Source organism: Ptiloglossa arizonensis, chromosome 1 (genome assembly GCF_051014685.1).
Source record: "Ptiloglossa arizonensis isolate GNS036 chromosome 1, iyPtiAriz1_principal, whole genome shotgun sequence".
In the NCBI taxonomy this organism is placed as follows: Eukaryota; Metazoa; Arthropoda; class Insecta; order Hymenoptera; family Colletidae; genus Ptiloglossa; species Ptiloglossa arizonensis.
Window position 1 is genome coordinate 11,850,746 of NC_135048.1, and position 21,578 is coordinate 11,872,323.

Here is a 21,578-nt window from a genome sequence, read left to right on the forward strand (position 1 = left end):
AAGCAAATTAAGCGAACCGAGGTTGGTAGGAACCTTAGAAACGCGGAAACAAAGTTGATCCGGTGTTAAATATATCCCAGAGTCCAGCTCATAAGAGGCTTACCCTGGAAACGGTGGTGCACGAGTGCCCCGCTCGACGAGAGATATCATGACGAGCTTGCAGGTGCCAATTATGGGAGCATAATAAGATCGGAAGTGGCCCCCGTCAATTATTAACCCCATTTCCCTGTCACCGTCCTTGCGTTTCGTCCCCGAGGGTTCTCGAGACTTCTCCGCTCACGGGAGCATCCCCTAGACGTCGTCCTTCTCGTTGTCGTCGTCGTCGTCGTCGTCGTCGTCTACGTACTGATTAAATTAAATCACGCTCATAGCGCGACGTGCATCCAGCGGCTTCCTTTAATCGAATCCAGCCCCGTTAATACGGCGGCGAAACTTCGTAACGAATTAAGAAACTGGAACCAACTCTTGGTCCTGATAGGCTGACGCCTCGTGTGCGAAAATTGTTTCACCCCCTTTTAAGCGTACCAATATGTTCAATTATGGTCGCAACGGATACCTATCGAGTTAGTATCGATTCATTTGTGACCGGTGATCGAATATTTCGCAACAGGGATGACGCAGCAGGTGTTACTGCTGCGAAACAGGGTGTAACTTCTATTTCTTTCTGTTGCAATTATTTTCTTTATTACACCAGTCGCAATTTTTTCGACGAATGACATTTATTTAAAAATTTCGAAATTCTTAATACATCCGTATGTATTCTGCATTCTGTTCTAGAAATAGAGAATTGTATGCTTTGTAGAGGTAAAAAAAAAAAAGAAAAATAGAGAATTAGAGAATGTGAATAAATAAGACTTCTCGTTCGCTGACTCAGGTAAGTGTCGACAGATTCAATTGTGCTGGAAACAAATGAACGCGACATTATCCGAGATATTTAATTTTTCAATGCAAGGACAGTATTCGTTCCAGCCGTGGCTCGTTCCATATGCAACAATTCGCTAGCAGCTCGCGAGTTTCTTTTCTCCTGGTGCGCGTGAACCGGAAAGAGGAGCATGGCGGAGTCGTGGGTGCAATAAACCGTAAAAAAGTGCCAACACGTACAAGGGGAAGAAACGAGACCGCCGAAGGATTTAAAACAAAACGCAGTATCGTCAGATGGCCATCTTCAGACATACAGTCGACTTGCAAAGTATTCGAAATTTGCGCCACTCTAACCGATCAAACATTTTAAAAATTACATTTCATTCGCTGGATTAGCTTCGTTTACGAATTGGTAAAATTTTCGGTTCAAATTCTGCGATGATTCGTCAATAGGCAAATTGTGTACGTATTTGTCACGTTTCCCTGTCCATTATTATTCCAGAAAAATTGAATCGAACAGGTACGTATATTTGTCCTACATTTCGAGGGTAGTTTTCATCCCTTGAACGCGAATATCGATCGATATGAGAGAAATACGAATATTTTTCAATATTTTATCAATACGCCGAGTATTATCAAAATCGGAGATTGTCAACTGTATGATGGTTCCTTGTTAGTTCCGAAAAGACCGAAGCTACGCTTTTCCAACAGATCAATTATTTTCCCTCAATAGTGGTCTCTTTTCAAAGCATCGTTACACCACCACCACCGCCACCAGATATTCGTGTCTCCGTTATTGAAACCAAAAGGTAGCGCAGTCCGGGATACCCGAATATCCAGTTGCTCGTTAGGATCAACGACCATCGGAATATTCGAGGGATCAATCGAAGACGAAGACGCGGGACATTTATTCCAACCTCGTTAAAAGCCACTCGAAATGTTTCCTCGAAACGAGCTCAGTTCGATCTCCGATGGCGGTGACTGTTTCTCGCGACGCGACGAATATATCTTCGAATGGTCGATGAAAAAGCGCGGGAGGCTGGATCGAAAATATAGGGAGTCTGGCGATCCTCATCCCCCTTGAGTTATGCACTCGCCCCTCATTTTATATGCTGGTCCGACGGGGTGATAAATAATTTATTCGACCGATCTAACGCGCTCTCCTCGTAACCGCCGTGAGAGAATTGAATTTAAAACCTGGAGATTACGAAAATTATGATCGCAACAGAGGGTGACGCCCGAAAGAATAATTTAGATTCAATAATTACGTCGACGTTCAACGACGCTGGTAGGGGGGGGGTTATCTCCCGAGTGGTAAAAACTGGAAGAATTATTTTACCGAGATACTCCTCCGGTGGAAAAGCATTCTCATTCCTCTGCAAGTTCCGCTGAGATAAGTTAGCTGGGTTGTGTTGCATGTGTAAGATGTGGTCCGTGCTCGGCTATTCGGATGGGAATAAATTAGTTGGCCAGTGTTCGAGATAGGTGTGTTAGATTTGTTCCAGAGTATTTGGAGGTGAGCGCCAAATATTTTCACCGTTCAAGGTCGTTGGAAAATAAATACCACTACCTTTCCAATCCGTTGGTACGTGTACTTTATTTCTTAACACGTTAGTGCTCAATTCGTTTCCATTTGTCGATTGATTAAAAAATGAAATAAAACAGAAAAATGTCCAGCACAAAATTTCGGAAGGAATTAACCATCTATCTTTCCAAGAATTGGGATAAAGAAATCAGAAATGTATTATAAATAAATTTTGTATCGTCGATCGCTGGTGACTAACGCGATCCAGATGAAGAGTGTACATTCAGTCGGTGCAAATGCAACTGGTGTGGTATTTAACGTGTTAAATATGGTAGCAATATTATAAAATAGGAGGTGAGCCAAGACGTTGCTCGCAATCGGGCGAGTGACCTTGAACGGTCAAAGTATACGGCATCGACCGTAGGTTCGATGTGTTACGTACATATACGTTGCTATTTAACTGGTATTGGCTTAGGTGTGTCACGATTTGTTACATCAGTGCACTCCACAGCAATATGCAGTTTTTTCATGCGAATATAACGCGTCGTTTCTTATCTCTTCCAGGCTTCTAAGCAATTCCTTACTTTTCGCTAACTATTGATTAGCTTATCGTAACGCACCCCCGTTTAGATATTCTTTATTAGTCGTTCGGCGTTTCCGTGTCGCGAAATATAATCGTTCGTCGTTACTTTCCGCAGAGGCCTGGCAGCGAACGATAACAAGCAAGATGAAAAAATGAAAAACGAAACCAAGGTGGATTTTTCGCTATACGTCGTTGTTGCTCGTTAATGACTCAGAAAGGAAATAGTTTAGAATCTTCCCTTGTGGCTGTTTCATCGATAAGACGTATTCAGTCCCAAGCCTAATATCGACTAAAATCGCACTCTGAATTTTAAAATCGGAATTAAAGGTTACTTCTGATTTAGAAATTTAAAGGGACCCGAGAAAAAAAGAAACAACCTTTCAAACCATTCTCATAGGTAATCGATACAATTCGTAACGTGAATCCGAACAGACCTACTGATTTATTGACGCAGAAGGAACAATTTTTCCGAAAAAATTCGAAACACCGACCAAAATTGCCAATACGATAACCTTCCTTTGTACAATCACTTCGCAAGTTTAAAGTGAAAAATTCCACGTGTTCAAGCACTGAATAAAATAAAAAATGACTTCTATCGTTAATTAAAATGAAAAATGGATAAATCGTTGATAAAAATGTTGAAGTAAGTAAATTCTGAATTGAGAAACTGTCCCTTTCGTTAACATATAGTTCTATAGTGTCCTCTTGAGAATCCATTTTAAATCGTTAAACTCGTTTCTTCTCAATTTCCACGGGCAAATTTTCGCTTCATCGATTGCCACACTTACAGAGTCAATAGCTCAGTAAATTGCGCAACGTGAAAACAACGTCCCCGGACACTTTCTTTGCTCGGCGGCGGTGTTCTAGCGAGGTGAACAACAGGGAAATTAGACAGCAGCGCGCAACAGTAATCGGGCTCGGTCTTTTCGCGTTCCCGATGGTTCTTCTGCGCTTGCAGCTGCCACCATGCGATAAGGGGATTTCACAATATCGAGTTACGAGCGTGTGCAAAGTCGTTACATCGAGGTCGAGTGCCCTTCGAGGGCCCTTTATTCCGTGCGAGCACTGCCAGGAGCAGCCACCTTTCGAGACGTTCTTCTCTCTTCTGTCTGCGCCCTCCTTGTGACACGGTTCTTCGAAAAACCGAGAGCTCTCCAAGCGAACCGGTTCACGATAACACTGCCCGTTTTGTTTCTTCCCGATCCGTCGCTCGAGTGCCACGCGCGGAGAACCGAAGAACAGTACGCGAGTAACGACAGCTTCAACGCGATATTTATTTTCCCCTTAGCGGTACCTGAACTCACCCTGTTTCGTCGCGTGGCTCTTCGAATCATTGAGCTTTCGAAAGTACAATAACGCTTCTCGCGGGTACTTTACACGCTTACGTTTCGAAAAAACCTTCTCAAACACGTCTCTGACATCGTAATGACTTTACACGGTATACCAGAACAAATTTACCGATTACTACGAGCGAGAATTATTTTTACTCCGGTTCAAAAGTCGGTATTCGTTAATTATTCGCGGCTGTTCGAGTTGTTGAGCTTTCGAATTACGAGTACTTTACATGCTTCTGTCTTGGAAAGCTCTTCTCAAACACGTCTTTGACATCGTAATGACTTTTCGCGGTATACTAGAACAAATTTACCGATTATTACATAAAACTATTCGTTTAACCCTTGGAGAATGTACTTCGTAGAGGTCGAAGCTGGATCATTTCAGCTGATTCCAATCCATTCAGATTCCAAAGTGTAATTCTTTTCCTTTCATTATACGAATAGGTTTATTATAAAGAAAAAATATAGATCTATTATAAAAAATGTATAAATTATTATTACAAAATAGGTTTATTATAGAGAGAAGAAAACGAGCATATTTAAAAAATAAATAATATATGAACGTACAGAAAAACGTTGGAAATACCTCAACTACCTTATTGAATGTCTAAAAGATAACTAACGTAAAACAACTAACGTCTGTTAAACAAGTGATTTCTACGCCTAATGGTCATAAATTCCACGTCATCAATTGCTCAAGTGACACAAATATGCCACCAATCCTTCCCAATCGGCAAAAATATTAATTGTAAAACTTTGATCTCAAATGACCAATGTTAACAAAGAATCCAACTCGATGTACCACACTTCGTGTTATTTAAAAACTGTTCGTACCGTGATAAATTAACCAATTACCAGAGGCGAACATTATTTCGATGTTAATTAAAACGTAAATATTCTTCCGAGACTCGTTGAACGGAGAATCCGAGCTTGATTCTCTACTTCTGTCAGAGAAACACAGTCCACCACCGGTCGTATCTATTTACAAACACTTTGTACCGTAGACAGTTCCATTCAAGACCGTAGCAGGAAATATAGCGAACAGTAATTCAACGTTTATTTGTGGGACTGGCCTTTAACTACCTAGCCTGCGCGCAGACGAAATTTAACCACCGTGCCGACCGTACTCCTCACTTCCGTGGAAGCTGCGTCTCGGAAACGGACCCGCAATTGCTCTTAATCAACCTGGAAAAATTCGATTCCGTGAACTCGGTGAAAGTCACGGTTTCACGTGGGAGGTTACGTAAACATCCGTGTACCCACCGTGAACCAACACCGTGAATCAACACCGTGAATCAACACCGTTTAATAAAACCATCCCCCCTGTTCACTTCTATCCCCGCACTTTTCGCAATTCTTGATCCGCGCGACGTTCGAAGTCTCTCTTTCTTCTTATCGCGCGTGCATCGTCCCCACCTTGGCTCGATTTCTCGTTCAAGGGGAGAACGATTCGATAACGCTCGGTGACGGCTCGTTCAGATAAGACACCGAGTACGTATCTACGCCTCACCCCTGGGTATAAATGCTCGCACGAACACCATCTCGACCGTATGAATATGCAATTTTATATTCCACGGCCTCTATCCTTCTCGCGTCCCCTTCCGTTGCTGTCTCGTCGCGGTTGCAACTTCTGCTTCCGTGGTACCATCAGCGTCGCGACGCAGGCGTTAACCAACCTCGCTGTCTTCAGCTCGTATAATCTTCTCCCCCTCCGTGTCAGCGTTCAGATGCCATCTTGATTTTTCCCCCTGAATTATGACCGGCCATCCCCGCGTGCCCTTTATTTAGCCGCTTCTCAGCTTTCAAAATGTCGGATACCCCGGCGACCCACTTTTGTCTTTCAACTAGCCCCTGGCTCTGCAAGCTCGAGTTGCGCGCGAAAACCCGAGGCTGTTCCACGAGCGGAGCTTTTTAGGGTTGAAGCGGACACCGCTCGCGAGGGTTGTTTCCCGCAACGTCAAAGTTAAGTTTACGGGACACGGGAATATTAATTATGTTCATTGGACTTTCGTTCGTCGTGATTTAATTGTTGTTTCTTCGCAAGGAGAAATGTATTCTACAGAGAGGATAGTTTATTTATTCCGTATTTATTTATTCCGTTCAATTGCTTGAACGCTTAACCAAGTCCAATTTGTTCCGATCATTTTTCAAACGTAAACTGTCCGGTAAATGCAGAACAAGATTTTTGAAAAATATAGACAATACACGTAAGAATGAAATAAAATACTACGGTAAGTCATAGACCTGAGAAAATGTTTCCTACAAATTTGGATAACAATAGGGATAAAGTTCATTGGGTTGTGGTATAAAATTCTTATATAAATTGACACTAGAAGTAACGCAAGTGTCGATTTGCCTTGATTAAAAATTTCTTTTTAAAATTACTCAATTGTTTACGGTGCCTTTGCCTACGATATTCGTGGACAATTGTCAAAATAGACAACTAATGGTGCTGTAAATTAATTTGCCTTTCGAAGATACATGTGTAGTCTGATATAAATAGTAATACGTTCACTGTCGGTAGTTCCACTGTTTAAAGTCTCGATTTATATAAGGTGTGAGAAAGTTAATGTCAAGAATTGCTACTGAAAGATTACAGAAGCAACGTGACTTCTTTATGAACACAGATAAGTCTTTTAAATAACCGTGTAATACGTTCACTGTCGGTAGTTTAGTATTAAGTAGTATTAGATCGGTCCTAGACAGACACGACGAATGAAGTTTGTTATAATTTTATTGTGGGGGAAAGGACGCCACTAATAACGAACCTATGTTATCTCGTGACTTGCAAGGGATGTTTGGCACCCCGTAGATTTAAAAAAATTTTAAACTTTCGACAAATGTAGTTCAAGTGACCCTATTAACTGTCGAAAGCTGGATGAAGGAATAATGACGTGCTCGTCGGATGCCAGGTCTATTTCGCTCGTGTTAGTTATTGAAATAAGGTCTTTGACGAAGTGTTTATAAAATAGAAAATATTTATTCCAAATCTACGTCCATACAATGTGTGCATAATGTACGTTTACGTATATTATAAACACGTTGCAAGCCGTGTAGTATGTAAATTAAACATATCTGGTGCTCGCCAGGGGAAGGATAATGGATCCATTTTTTGTTTTGGTAAAGAAGCGAGTCCAGGGATAAAAATACCTTCTTAAAGAAAATACGAGTTTACATATTATCGTAAATATCTTGCAAACCGTACAAGATACGGAAAGAAAGTTTAATACGAAGTTTTATGGCGTTTTATGTCTCATAATGTGGCAGGAAAGAATTGTCGAGATAAAAGGTGCAAATTTTGAAAAACGTTTTTCGAAAATGTTTTGTGGCCGTGCTGTGTAGCATCAAATAACATAAATCTTCGTGTTAAACGTGTTTCTCGTTTCTTATATTGTTTCGAAGATATTTACGATAATATGCAGACTCGTATTTTTATTAGAATAGTGTTTTTTTCCCTCTAGAATCGATTCATGGCCAAAACAAATAATAAATATATTAATAGAGACACTTGAGCTACGTTTGTGCAAAGTTTCAAATTTTTCGAGTTGTCGAATATTTCTTGTCAGTTCGTGTCTGACCAATGATCATCGACCTCTACTTTCAAACGCGTAGTGTTTGATCAGTGACGGGGTAGTATCACTTCGAGGTTATGATGGTGCCTACTTAAAAATGGTCCAAGACTCGTAAGTCTAACTAACGACATACTATAATAGTTCTTTAATTATTTGGTCTCTGAATTACCTGGCCTAATCAGAAAACAAGAAGCTCAATAGCTGCAATAACGATCCCAGTCGAGAAGACACAATTTGCAAATTTTAACTGTTCACCAATTTATTTTACTGTTATAAATCAAGAGTAATCTCCTAAAACATTAGTGAACCGTATCATCGTTTCATACTTCTCCTCAAAATTCGAGTCGACAAATATTCAGGAGATTTGTTATTTAAATGTGCAGTAAATGAAGCGTATTATACTCTAACAATGTTGTGTTTTATGATAATCTATGTATTTATATGTACCTACCAATCGAACAATCCCTCGATTTTCCAACCCCCTTGATCAATCCAATCGATCCCTCGCTCCTATTGAATCGTACAATCGAGACTACAGTATTTAAACTGTATCTGACCAGAGACTGTAAGGTTGTCTGACCAATGTAGATCCACTACTCCTTCGAGTATGCAATATTGTCCGCCCGGTGACGGTCCAATGCTACTTAAATTCCGTGCACGGTCTTACCGGCGACGATCTAACACTCCTTCGTGCTATTCCTCACGAGTGCGCAATATGATTACATTTTCTGCTAGGTTTCCTGTCGGAAAATCACCAGAATTCACTGCTCGTTCGTGTCGATGAAAAAATGTTCAAATAGTTATAAATGGCGGCACCCTCGGTAACGATCAATTCTCCCGCGGTTGAACGTTCGACGGTTGTTAGCAGAACTCGAAAAACATTCGCGCGGCCCTGGAGAAACTGGAAAAAGAGTGTAACGAATGGCCGTGGCAGCCCCTGGAGTGCATTAGCTGCCTCAAAAATATACAATTTTACGATATGCGTGCGTGTGCAGTGTGCCCGACACTCCAGCTCGTATCATTCATTACGGCGGCCCGCCTTTGGCTTGCCACTCGAGAGCGTGTCATTCGCGAGGCAAAGCAGATATTCGCGCAAAGGTAGAGACGACGCTTTCGTCGAGTCAGGATGATACATCAGCGCGGGATTATCGTTCAATATTTATCAAAATTCTCACGATCCCCTACCCACGGTGAAAAAGGACAATGACCGAAAAGAAACACAGAGGATAAACGTTCGAGGTAGCCGGCGGGGATCAAAGGCGTATCGGCGAGACTCGTACCGATTCGAATACAAAGCTTTCTCTATTATTAAGTACTTCTTAACGAAAATTTCAACACCGTATGGCTTTTATCTCGAATAGAATAAAATGCAGTTTGAATATTATTTACACGTTAGTAAAAGCAGCTGTTAAATGATTAAACGTAATCGTAACAATATTATTGCGTTTAGTTCTATTTTAATCAGAAAAGTGTCTTAAATACGAAAGTGAAATTTTCGTCGAAAAATAATTTAATATTGGTATGAAAGTTTTACTATCGTATCAGTCTCATAGAAATTAGAGCTACTGTTGCTTAGGAGTTAAAATTCCTTTCTTCTCACCTGTTCAAGTAATCGTAAATATAATTTCTCTTCTCTTCAAGTAAAATTATTAAACACATTTTCGTTCCAGTTGCACGAATTTTCGATGTCGGATCAGATTACACTACACGAGTTATATTTGAGTTTCAGAAGGACAAAATTGACTAATGGGGTACAAATTTGACTCGAAGAGTCAAGATCCTTTCTACATATAGAGAAACACTACCATAGAGTAGAAAGAGAAGAAAACAATGCAAAAGGCGAGAAATTTAACTATACCCGATTAACCTTCTGCCAGCGGACGCTGGATCTCGCGAGACCTACCTCTATAATTAACAGTGAGACGATAAATATATTTTCTTTCAAATATAACAATATGTTCCTTCATTTTCATCCTTCTCAACGTTCCCTCAATATATTTCCAATTAGTATCCACTTTGGCTAGACGCAGCTAACAAACGAACAAAATTACTCAAATTTCTGTATAAAAGTTCATTTCGAAGAACGTATTGGAGATTTTCCACGGGTCACAACTGACCCAGCATCCACACCACACGAGACCGTTTCGTCGTACGCCTACCGAGTGTAAAAACGAACGACGTCGTAACACGAGACGATGGAACATCCGCGGAATTTGTTAAACATCCATGAAGAATTTCGATGTGAACGCTGACGAAGCTTTCAGTGAAAGAGGGGTTCGTCCCGCTTCCATTTTCTACTTTGCACCCAGGGACCATTTATTCCGACGTCGATGCGCTGAACGTTGCACTCGCTATTTTTCCAAGCTCCCGGCGCCCAACCTTATCCACCCTAGAGACATTCGTACGACCGCGGTCTAATTATTTGCCGGTTCCAAAATGCGACCCGAAGCTAGATTAAACCGTGGCGCGGATATTAGTCGATGAAAAATAGGCGCAAACCCCCGGTACGTTTCTCGTTCCCCTTTCCAGAGCACGGAGCGCACGATTGTTCCGAGAGACACGGGGAACGGGTCGGAAAAAATATAATCAAATTGGATTCTTTGTTAGTTAAATCTCTGGCCGTTTTGAAAGTCAATGGGCCCTCGGTCAACGGAGCGACGCCGCCAAATTATTAAACGCTAACAAAGCCTCCGGGCAAAAGGAGACAGGAATTTTCATCATCCGGCCGCGTTAACATTGCACAGCTGCGGACAATCTCGTCGAACGAACGAACGAACGAACAAACGTTGTCACCTGGCCGCCAAAGTGCACCGTGAAAATTCACGGTATTAATTAATTAATGGGTAGCCACGGAAGCCAATCTACGGGGGCCAAACGCAATATTTAAACACGGTAGCGTCGAATGCTCCGATTCTACGATGGAGATCGAGCAGAGCTCGATGACAGAGGTGCCGGAGCGAGGCTAAATTTCGCCCTTTGTCTACTCGGCTCTGTTGCCGCATCAGTTGCTCATTTGAGAGAAACTTGTCCCGAATTAGAACCGGCATCACCGGAGGACACATCGCTCGTACGAGCGTAATGAAATTGTTCCATTTGCCGCCCTAATTGCGCCAGCATTTTTCACGTAATACGCAAGCACACCGTGACGAGAGACGCCGATATTAAATTTTTCTTTTCCTCCGTGGGACAACTACCCCCGCCAATCTCCTACCCTCGACTTTTTCCTCCGCAGCGGTTGGTTAAATATTTATCGTCGCGGAACATTTGGTTTTGCGCGGGCGTACGAGTGCCTCGCTTCGACAAATTCAGGGGGGAGCCAATTAAAAATCGTCGTCGATTCCGTTTAAATGAGATCCGGGAGGAATCAGGGTCGACGATGTTGCCTCGCTCGTGAGAATCCAATGAGAGGACTTTAAACGGAAATTCCCATCGGGTTGGTGATTATTTCGGTAATTATTCGAATTATTTCCGACGAAAATTTCAAGGATTACGAACTTTCGTTGCGATACTCCGTGACTTTTAAACTTAACGTGTCCATTTCATCGAACGTGCACCGTACAAGGTGATTTAGAAATACGTGTATTTTCTTCAGTGTTTAGGCGTGAAAACGGGTGAAAAATTTTGAACGAAACCGTGTCACGTTAGTTTTCGAGTTAGGAATGATCGAAGAAAACGTTCCAAGCGTCCCCTTTGCCCTTTGATATTTTTATTTCGGGAAGGTTTAAAATTTCTCGCGTATTCGATGGAAATTAACAATGCATAATGCACAGTCGAGAAGTTGACCTTTGGAAGAAATTGAGTATATTTTTACGACAAGTAAAAATTGCTCGATGCTGTCCACATTGTTCTATAACGTGGTACTACATTCCTCGTATAGAGATATTCTGATTTTTTTGGACACAACATTTTTTTCAATCATCCCTGACTCGAAAACTGAATCATATACAACATACGTTCGTGAAAGATTTTTTATTCATTTTAGACTCATCCTCTGAAGTATGAACATGTATTTCTGAATCACACTGTATATTTCGAACAATTTCAACCTGTCGCAGATAAGAACCGAATGCGCCCTCCATTAAAATGAAATTCGAGGAATCCAAACACCGTTGATTAAATATTCCGTCCTAATCTAGGCGCGTGTATGTACGCGCGAAATACAGATTAGGTGCGCGAGCTTCGTTAATTCGTTAGGATACCCCACGAGTCTTTTCGAGTACACTGACCCCTCGACGAAGAGATAAACCGGGGGGAAAACTTTACGAACGCGGATCTGTTCCCCGATAAAAGAACACAACAACAAGAAACAAACCACTCTCCGGTACGAGTGACTCGTTGTTTCAACGAATTAATTTTCATTTAACTGGGCGAAAGCACCGCCAAGAAGAGTGAAATCCTGTCGACGAGAGGAATCGTACATACGGTATCGTAATTTCGGGATAGCGTAGATTTAGGAAAACCGAAAAGACGATTGCCCACGGGCGATGCGTAGATGCGTTGGCAAAGTTTGCAAGCAACGAGCGAGGATGAGTTGTGTAGTGGGAATGAGTGAAACCGAGAGAAGACATTTTCTTTTTCGAGAGAAAAGACAGCGTTGAGACGAGAATCGTGAAGCAATGTATAGAATTGTCACAATTTCATGTCCAAAGATAATGGTCATGTTATTTACTGTTATTTAGCTATTGTCTAAATATTGTAGAAAGAGAGATGAAATGATGATTATTATTATATATTATTAGAGTATATAAGGCTGTAAATTTAACACTAATGTACAATGCTTATCAGCAACCATCAACAACGACTCTCGACCAAAAACAGATTATTTTCTTCGAACGACAATGTATAGAGTTGTCACAATTTCATGTCCAGAGATAATTATCACGTTATTTACTGTTATTTAGCTAGTGTCTAAATATTGTAGAAAGAGAGATGAAATGATGATTATTATTATGTATTGTTAGAGTATATAAGGCTGTAAATTTAACACTAATGTACAATGCTTATCGACAACCATCAACAACGACTCTCGACCAGAAACAGATTATTTTCTTCGAACGACACCCTATTACACAAATAATCCCATTCGACGCTACTGTCCCCTTTATATTCCCTATTCCGGGCCTAGATAACCTAGGTCAGGAGACTATAGCCGTCTAGGGGGATGCGAGAAGCGTAAGCTGGGTGCACTTATAGTCTAGGGTGGTCTCTGAGACCATAAGCAGACGGTGAGTCTGCTTTATATCGTCATCGCCGAAAAATTCCACGCCCCAGCGACCAGTTTTCTTTCGTCGGTTACGACACCCTTCGTAAGTTCCTATACTCGTTCTCACGATCTCTCTCTCTCTCTCACACACACACACAGCTGACACTCAAGCCGCCCATTTTTCCCATAATTTATGATACTATAATATTAATTATTTATAATTAATCAATTGTTCCACATATGTTAGGTCATCCCATAAGTAATGTCGTCTCTTATCGTACTTTAAATAAGGACTTGAATCGCATCTCGGCGATGTGTTTATAGAAACTTCTTTCTATGTAGCTTAAAGAGTGCTCTCTTGGCAATCTATCAGTTGTGTTCGATGCAGTTTGATCGAGATTTTTCACTTGAAAAAAAATTTTTAAACGAGCGTGTACGAACTTCATTTGCGGCATTGTATGCTATACGAATTTAAAAAAGGTAGTACGACTACGGATACGGTTAAAAACATTTGCAAAGTGTACGGTGAACGTGGTTTGAATTCGAGAAAGTGTCAAAGATGGTTTTTCAAATTTCGAAAAGGTGATTTTGACCTTTCCGACGAATCGAGATCCAGTCGACCGACAGCGTTCAATCCTGAGTCATTGAAAGCTTTAATCGAGTTAGAAGCACAATTAACTACCGATGAAATTGCTGAGAGATTAGGCAGTAGCAGCAGTATTGTCCATAGACATTTAATACAATTGAGAAAAGTATCGAAACTGTAGTATGAAGAGAACTGTAAATATCCAGTGTATGAACATACGTGCATTCCTGCGAGATCGACAAAATAATCGTTTGTTTATTTCTGGTGACGAAATGTGGGTCTTATACTGCAATCCCAAACGAAAACATTTGCAATGGCTATCACCTGGTCGATCATCTTTACAGTGCCCAAAACCAAGGCTTCATCCCCGGAAAGTTTTGTTACGCGTGTGGTGGGATATCAAAGGAATTATTCATTTTGAGCTTTTAAAGCAAAATTAGTCCGTAACGGCTGAGATTTAAAGCCAACAATTTGAACGTCTTCGAGCAGCGTTAGTGGAAAAACGACCATCGTTAGTGAATCGCAAATGTGTTCTATTCCACCACGATAACGCTAGGCCACACACTTCAAGGATAACGGTAGAAAAAATTAAAAATTTCAATTGGAAACTTCTGTCACACCCACCATACTCTCCAAATCTTGCCCCAAGCGATTACCATCTATCCCAGTCGATGCAACATTTCTTAAGTGGAAAAAATTTCAACAATACCAAGAATGTAAAATCAGCACTAAATGAGTATTTTAATTCAAAATCCCAGAAGTGTTTCGAAAATGGAATGCGAAAATTGACCGATAGATGGAAAAAGGTCGTCGAAACCGATAATCGATATATCGATGATTGAAAATAAATACAAGTATTAATTTTTTTTACCAAAAGTCACCATCAAAAAACGATATACTTATGTGATAACCTAATGTATCGACACGATCCTCGAGACGAGCGCCTAAAGAGTTCACTTTACCTTTTCCGACCCAAGTCCAATTAATTCCTTCGAAGTATTAAAGGGCAGAATTTTGACACGCGGAAAACAAATCTGGACACTGGTCCAGGGGGAGTGGGAGGGGGGGTAGAGAAACTTTTTCCCCGTGACACGGTCGAAACGACAACAATGTCGACACGACTCGGTTGGCCCCGCGCGACGTTGAATCCTGATGGACTAATTCCCGGAATGGAGGCGCGCGATTGCGCGAGCAAAGCCGCGTAATAGCGCGAGCGTCGCGTTTGCGAAATCGAGCGTGCCTTTCCACTCGGTGCGCCGCTCGATTTACCGCCGGTTCGTGTCTTCATTTCCATCCAGCAGGCACGAAGGAAGGACTGGCGCGCAATAAAGGAAACGGCGCTATCGATACGGGCCAGCTACGAGAAAACTGGCTGGTGTTCTTTGTGTACCGCGATGCGGAATGGTTTTCCAGGCGAGACCCCACTTTCGAATCGGAAACATAACGTGTATATAGCTCGTTGTTGCGCTCCGAACGACCAACTTCGAAGCGAAACGGTTCGTTGATCGTTTACGGTGAACGAGTTATCGTTGTTCGATGACGATGGTCACGGTGAAACGTAATATTCATTTGTTTGTTATTCAATATCAAAAACAAATAGTAGTCTACGCATTCACCACTGTGTCAGTTCAGTTTTCTCTAAGCTATTCGGTTGTTCGGAAAGTCGTTTCGTTTTTTTGTTTTTTTTTTTTTTTGGTGGAAATGAAACACGATTTCTTTAGAGGGTGTAAACATTTTACTAAATTATATATTTTCTATTTTGTTCGGAAAGTCATTTCGTTTTTTTCTTTTTTGGTGAAAATCAAACACGATTTCTTTAAAGGATGTAAACATTTTACTAAATTATATATTCCCCATTTTGTAAAACGAAATGACTTTTCGATCGACTTAATAGTTGTAGGAGTTTCTCATTTTCGTTTCGTACATATACTATTGTTTCTTTACAGACCATTTATTTAGGGGACAGGCACCACTTATAACAAATCAGTTCTCTATCTCGTAGGCTGGATCTAAATAGTTATAACTTAACTATTGGGTTGTTCGAAAAGTCGTTTCGTTTTTCTTTTTTGGTGAAAATGAAACACGATTTCTTTAAAAGGTGTAAACATTTTACTAAATTATATATTCCCCATTTTGGAAAACGAAATGTTAACCAACCTAATAGTTGTAGGAGTTTCTCATTTTCGTTTCGTCCATACACTATTGTTTCTTTACAGATTCATTTAGGGGACAGGCACCACTTACAACGAATCAATTCTCTATCTCGCAGGCTGGATCTAAATAGTTACAAATTAACACCAGAGTTTAAAAAGTACAGATTCGTGAAGCTTCGCTCCATTATTTTTGTATTTTTACTACAAAATTCTTTATCTAGGACGAATACCCACGATCAGATTCTGTAGATATTTTCGAAAAAGAAACTGCTCGACAGAAGTGCGAAAGATGATTCTTCGTCGCAGGTAATACCGAGCTAATTGGCTACGAATTTAGAATATTATATGAACGATACTTCTATTGATTGAAATTGATCGAGAAGTGATTTCATAGTTTGGTGATTGGTATCCACAGAGATATACGAGAAAAAAGAGCAAGACCCTGAAATATTGAAAAAAAAAGTCAAACATTACTTACGCAAAGTATGAATGCCCCATTGAACCCCTCCATTGGCGTTGGTTATGTATAACTGTGGTCCTGCAGAATCGAGAGCAGCGAGCAGTGGAGCACATGGCGGCAAACCGCTATACACGAATATTTTCTCGGCTTGCTCGAAATGTAAGTCGTCTCGACACTTCTGTCGAGCAGTTTCTTTTTCGAAAATGTCTACAGAATCCGATCCCGATTATTCGTCCTAGATAAAGAATTTTTCGTAAAAATACAAAAATAATACGGTGAAACTTCACCAATCTGTACTTCTTAAAACTCTGGCGTTAATTCGTAACTATTTACAACCGAAAGAAATTAATGAATTATATACCTCTGTATTCGAGAAACTCTCCTCTATTGTTTAAGATCAATCAGAACTGTGTAACTTTTCTTTTGTCGTGCAATACGTCATTATTTTCGAAAATTTTGAGCTGTTTCGAAAACTCGAGTTTCTCGAAAAGTGTTAATGACACAGTGAAACATTTCGACCTCGGGATTCTTGTTTGGGGAGTGTCGCTCTACGAGGATCGACTACTGGTTATTGGACAGCAGGAAGAAAGTTTCAATTTGTCGGACAGTGTTATCAAAGTCATTAAAGACTCGAGCAAACTTTATGATTTGCCGCCATCGTGTGCTTTCTCGCTCATTCGTAGTTTGTCGTGCCCACCGCGGTAACTATAAAAACAGTGGAGCCAGCGAACGAACAAGAAAGATTGAGTCTCGCCGCAGCTATTAACATCAATGGAAATTCTGATTTGAACGATGAGATTGGCCACACATAATCTTATGAAATTCCTTTAATTTCCAATTCGAAACCAAATGTGTCATCACTATCAATGATAGTTTTCAATTTAACGCAATAATGAATCGTACGACACGAAGGTGTTAACTTCTTGCAAACGTTTGTATAATAAATCATTACTTACTCGTAGATGAAGTCTGATGGCGTACATCAGCTAGGAATTAACCACGTGCCAATTAACGCGTTGAATTTCGCTCGAAAACGGTGTCCGATCGTGTACCGGTGGTTGTTACTCGCGACCACTCGTTAGAATTAACTCTTGAAATTTCCACGCAGTCCACGTACGGGTTATTCGAGACACTGGTTTATTTCACCGATTCCGATATTAGATACGCGGTAACCGACGATCGAATGGAACGATTAAAATGCAAATAGTCACGTTCGAAACGCGAAACGAAACTCGGTAGGAATTTCCACGGAAGAAGTCAAATTTCCTTTCACGGTGCTTCAACGCGTTCTCTACCGCTCAGTGACGTCGTCACTCATGGCGGAAGTGAAACATGGCATGAAGATTCCTAGAAAAACGTCGGTGCAACTTTTCCACAGCGGATTACCAGCGTTGCGAAATGGAATAACTTTCCCCCCTCGTTGTTAAGCCGTTATCGTTCGTCTCTTTTATCGTGGAGTATTTTAAATTACGGTCTTCCCATCGGCCGTAAAACTACAGTCTGCCAACAGTGCACGGATAGACTGTGAGTGCATACGGGGAACGAAGGGAGGAGGAACGGTAGGAGGAGGAGGTGGAGGAGGATTGCAGCCTTCTCGTTGGGTCTCCTGTAATTTCGATGAAAAAAGGACCGTGGAGAGAGAAAAAAGTTGCGACAAACTTCCGGGTTTCCATTAAACCGCATCGCCGGGACGTACGTACGATCAGGATATGAAAGAGAAACGAAGAAACGTTGCGATGAATGACAAAGGACAAGAAAATGACAAGCAGATAGACCGTTCTTGGTCCCGAGAACTACCACGGAACTGTAGAACTTCCGTTTCCTTTTGACGAGCAGAAAATCTACCTGAATCCTTCGGTAATTGCGAGATTCAAAGGGACGTGACGCAGCCTGTTTATAAGTTTAGTTTCTTCCTTCTGAATTTCACTGACATTTAATAAAAACTTGTAATGAGCTCCGGAAATACCCTCCCACGGCACGCCGTGAACAAATCTTATATAATACATGAATTTTTTCAAGACTTTTAATTAAACTTCCCGACAGAATCTCGTTTCGGTTTAATCGGAGATCGACACCTACTGTACGTCGTTCCTAAATTGAGCGTAGAGAAACGTGACGGGGATAAAGCCGATTAAATATTTAAGTGTTAAGATCGGGGTAAATGTAACTTGACACTTTAAACGAGTTTCCCTCGATATTGTATTTTCAACATTGGTGGACAACACGTCTCGAAAATTACTATATTAGTTTGGACGAAATATTTATCGTCTCTGGATAAAATTAAATGAACACTACACCCCGAGAATTATCGTATCAGTTTAGACGAAATATTGTACATCTCTAGATAAATGGTTCATCGACAACTGAAAATTTGTAATTTCGAATTCATCGAACAGTGAATCTCCCACTATGGACAAAAGTATCGACTTGTTCGGCAAGTCATTTCGTTTTCCAAAATGGAGAATATACAATTTAACAAAATGTTTATACACTCTGAAAAAAATCGTGTTTCGTTCTTACCAAAACAAACGAAATGACTTTCCAAACAACCTAATAATAAGAATCTTCGTATCAATTTCTATTTAAATCACCGAAACCCTTATCAAAGAACATCCAAGATAGTCCCCGTGCAACGAACGCGTAAAATTTTACGCTTCGCGTCGACTGGAAAATTTCCCCTCGAAAAACGCAGTCAAAGTTGGAGAGAAAAACTTCCCCGTATTGAATTCTCGGATTGGACGTCACCGAACGAACCAGCCCCCTTTTCCATTAACCGCGTCGCTTCCAAAAATCTTGCTCGTGCATCCGCATAATGATCCCCTATGGATTCACCGTTAAAAACGAGCAATAAGAAATTGCGAGTAGATCGGGCACTTACCTTTGTGCGGTATTAGCGGCCAGGGATGTAACGGGGAGCCGGCAACCAGCCAGACACATGCCAGCAACACTCCGAACATTTTCACCCCCATCCACTTCGGACAGACGGAAACTTCCCTGCTTGTCCTCTCGCCTCCTCCTCGTTCCCCTCTTCAAGTTGCTCGTTCACGTTGCAGTTCGTTGTTCTCTTCTTCCCTTCTTTCTCCCATGAATCCCTCGCTCCCTCTTTATCTCTTGCCTTCTTCTTCCACTTTCACCCTCGTCCTCCCCTTCCCGTTACAGGGTCCCTTTAATGTCTCGGTTTTCCTTTTTCTTCCGCTCCTCTACTTCTTACTCCGGCCAGATCTCGCCCCTCCCTCCCTTGCACCGCGTCTCGTCCCTTCGAACTCTCGCGTAACCAACCCCTTCACCGGTGGGAGACGAACACCACCGAACCAGGACCAGACACGGATGTAGCGAGTCGTAGCACTGTGTCTCTAACCCGCGTTATCAAACCGTCATCGTAGTCCCCGGGAACTCTGCCCACCCTTACCCCAGCGGTTGAGTCGACCCCGATAGACACGTGTCGGCCCTTTTCCTTAGAAGGGATCTCGGAATCTATGCACGATCTCGTCCGTCTTGGGCCATTCTTACGCCAGAACCGGTGAACAGAGTAGGTTCCGGTAGCATCCTCTCGTTCGCAGCAGTTGCCTTCGGAAACTTTTCAGCCGGCTATCCAGGGATTCTCGACATTCTATGAAACACGAACGATGTTTCACGAACCATAGAACCGGGTTCTTGTTATCTCCCGCGACGTATTTCCGAGAAGGTTTCACTTTTCACCGGGATTCGAAAACGATCTCGCTATTGACCCCGGGCCGCGTACAGTGCCCGTTGAACAGAGCTCGAGGATGTCTCTATGGACCGTGCATTTTCGAGGATACGTAGCTGGCATCCCGGTCGTGTTTGCGCGGATGCTCCGGGATTGAAAATAGATTCCACTTCGTGGAAGCGCAGAGCGGAAAGAATAAGATGCACGGTACAACCTCGGGGAGGTACTCCCCCGCAATGAATTCGCGAACCGATCTCCCGGGCATCACGGCCAATTCCTCGGGCACTGTTAGAGATCACTGTTCCACTCGCGGAACAGCGAGGAACGGTTCCGTGCTCTTCGACCGTTTCGCGTGTTCATTATTTTCATGGAAAAAGTGATCGGCCGGCATCCAATGTATCCGATGCACCGTGCGCCTTTGTTGTCCTCTTCCGACAGAGGCCAGTGTCCATTCACGTGCTACAACGTCGAGAACAAACGCATCACCGTCGATCAGTCCTCGACCAGAGTCCGGATAAGCCGCGTTTATCCTCTCCTGAACATCGCTGTCACTTTCGCCGGACAGTCTTTGACTCTATCGACATTCTAGACACTACCTGTCCAGCTCGAGTCTAAACACACTGCCACGACCGACACTCCTCGAAGCGCATCAGAGCCGATCGAATCCAACCAACACCACCTGACACTGTCCTGTCCAAGCTTTCATCGCGTCCGCAATGTCCGTACACCCCGCGAACGAGATACCTTTCGACCGATGCATCCCGGACCGGTGACACCGGTCTCTTTGACTCCGGCTCGGATATCTACAAACAGGTCCCACGGATATCTACAAAGACGTATCCCGATCTAGATCGTAGCACTCGTCCCAACGGAAATCGACGCGATTCCGTTGCGATAAATTCGTACTTGGACGGAGGAGCTCGTCTCGAGAAGCTTGTTCGCGCGGTCGTGGAACTTGGAACCGATTCTCGAAGAATCGGTTCTCGAGTCGATGGTGGATCGGTTCTCGAGTCGGTGACAATCCCTGTTCCGGGTGGAGTCGGAACGGGACATGTGCGAGGACTTGTTGCCGTGGAACCGAGACACTTATTAAACTTTCCGTAGTCCCGGGGCCACCGCGAGATTATACGAGATCGTGCTTCCTTTCGCGCCAGGACGACAGAGACCCTTTCTCGTCGGTTCAGACAAGGGACGAGCGTCAAAGGAAAGCGCCTCCAGTTCTCTCCTATCCTCGCTGAATCGCGTCGCGCGACGCCAAGATACCCGTCCCCCGTATCCCTTCCCGCCCCTCGCCGTGGATATCCGGCTCTAATGAAATACTTCGCGTGGCTGACTGCTTATTAAAGCGGCGTCCACCGTTCAAAGGAGCCGCTGATGATCAACGCGCGGACCTTCGGCTCGACGAGGAATCTTCACGGTGGTCGTTTCTCCGGCTGTGTGCCTGGAACATGATCGAAAATGGTTACTTGAGAGTCGAGGGTGAATACGAGGGGCAACGGGAGAAACTTTCCAGCGTTATCGATAACTAACGGGGCTAGCTCTACGAACGACGCGTTAGCTATTCATGGGGTAAAGAAAGATGCACCTAGGAGGGAACTAAGAGTGCTTCGAGA

The 21,578-nt window shown here is 42.5% G+C and overlaps 1 protein-coding gene across 1 annotated transcript in view; it reads right to left on the reverse strand.

Moving 5' to 3' along the window:
- LOC143154914 (disintegrin and metalloproteinase domain-containing protein 10) overlaps nucleotides 1-21,182 on the reverse strand; it is a 231,630-nt gene extending 210,448 nt beyond the window's left edge. Inside the window, exon 1 of the mRNA XM_076326993.1 lies at nucleotides 19,156-21,182. Coding sequence (XP_076183108.1) covers nucleotides 19,156-19,246 — 91 coding nt within the window. The 5' untranslated portion in view covers nucleotides 19,247-21,182. The remainder of the gene's footprint in view (nucleotides 1-19,155) is intronic.
- Nucleotides 21,183-21,578: the final 396 nt, after the last annotated feature.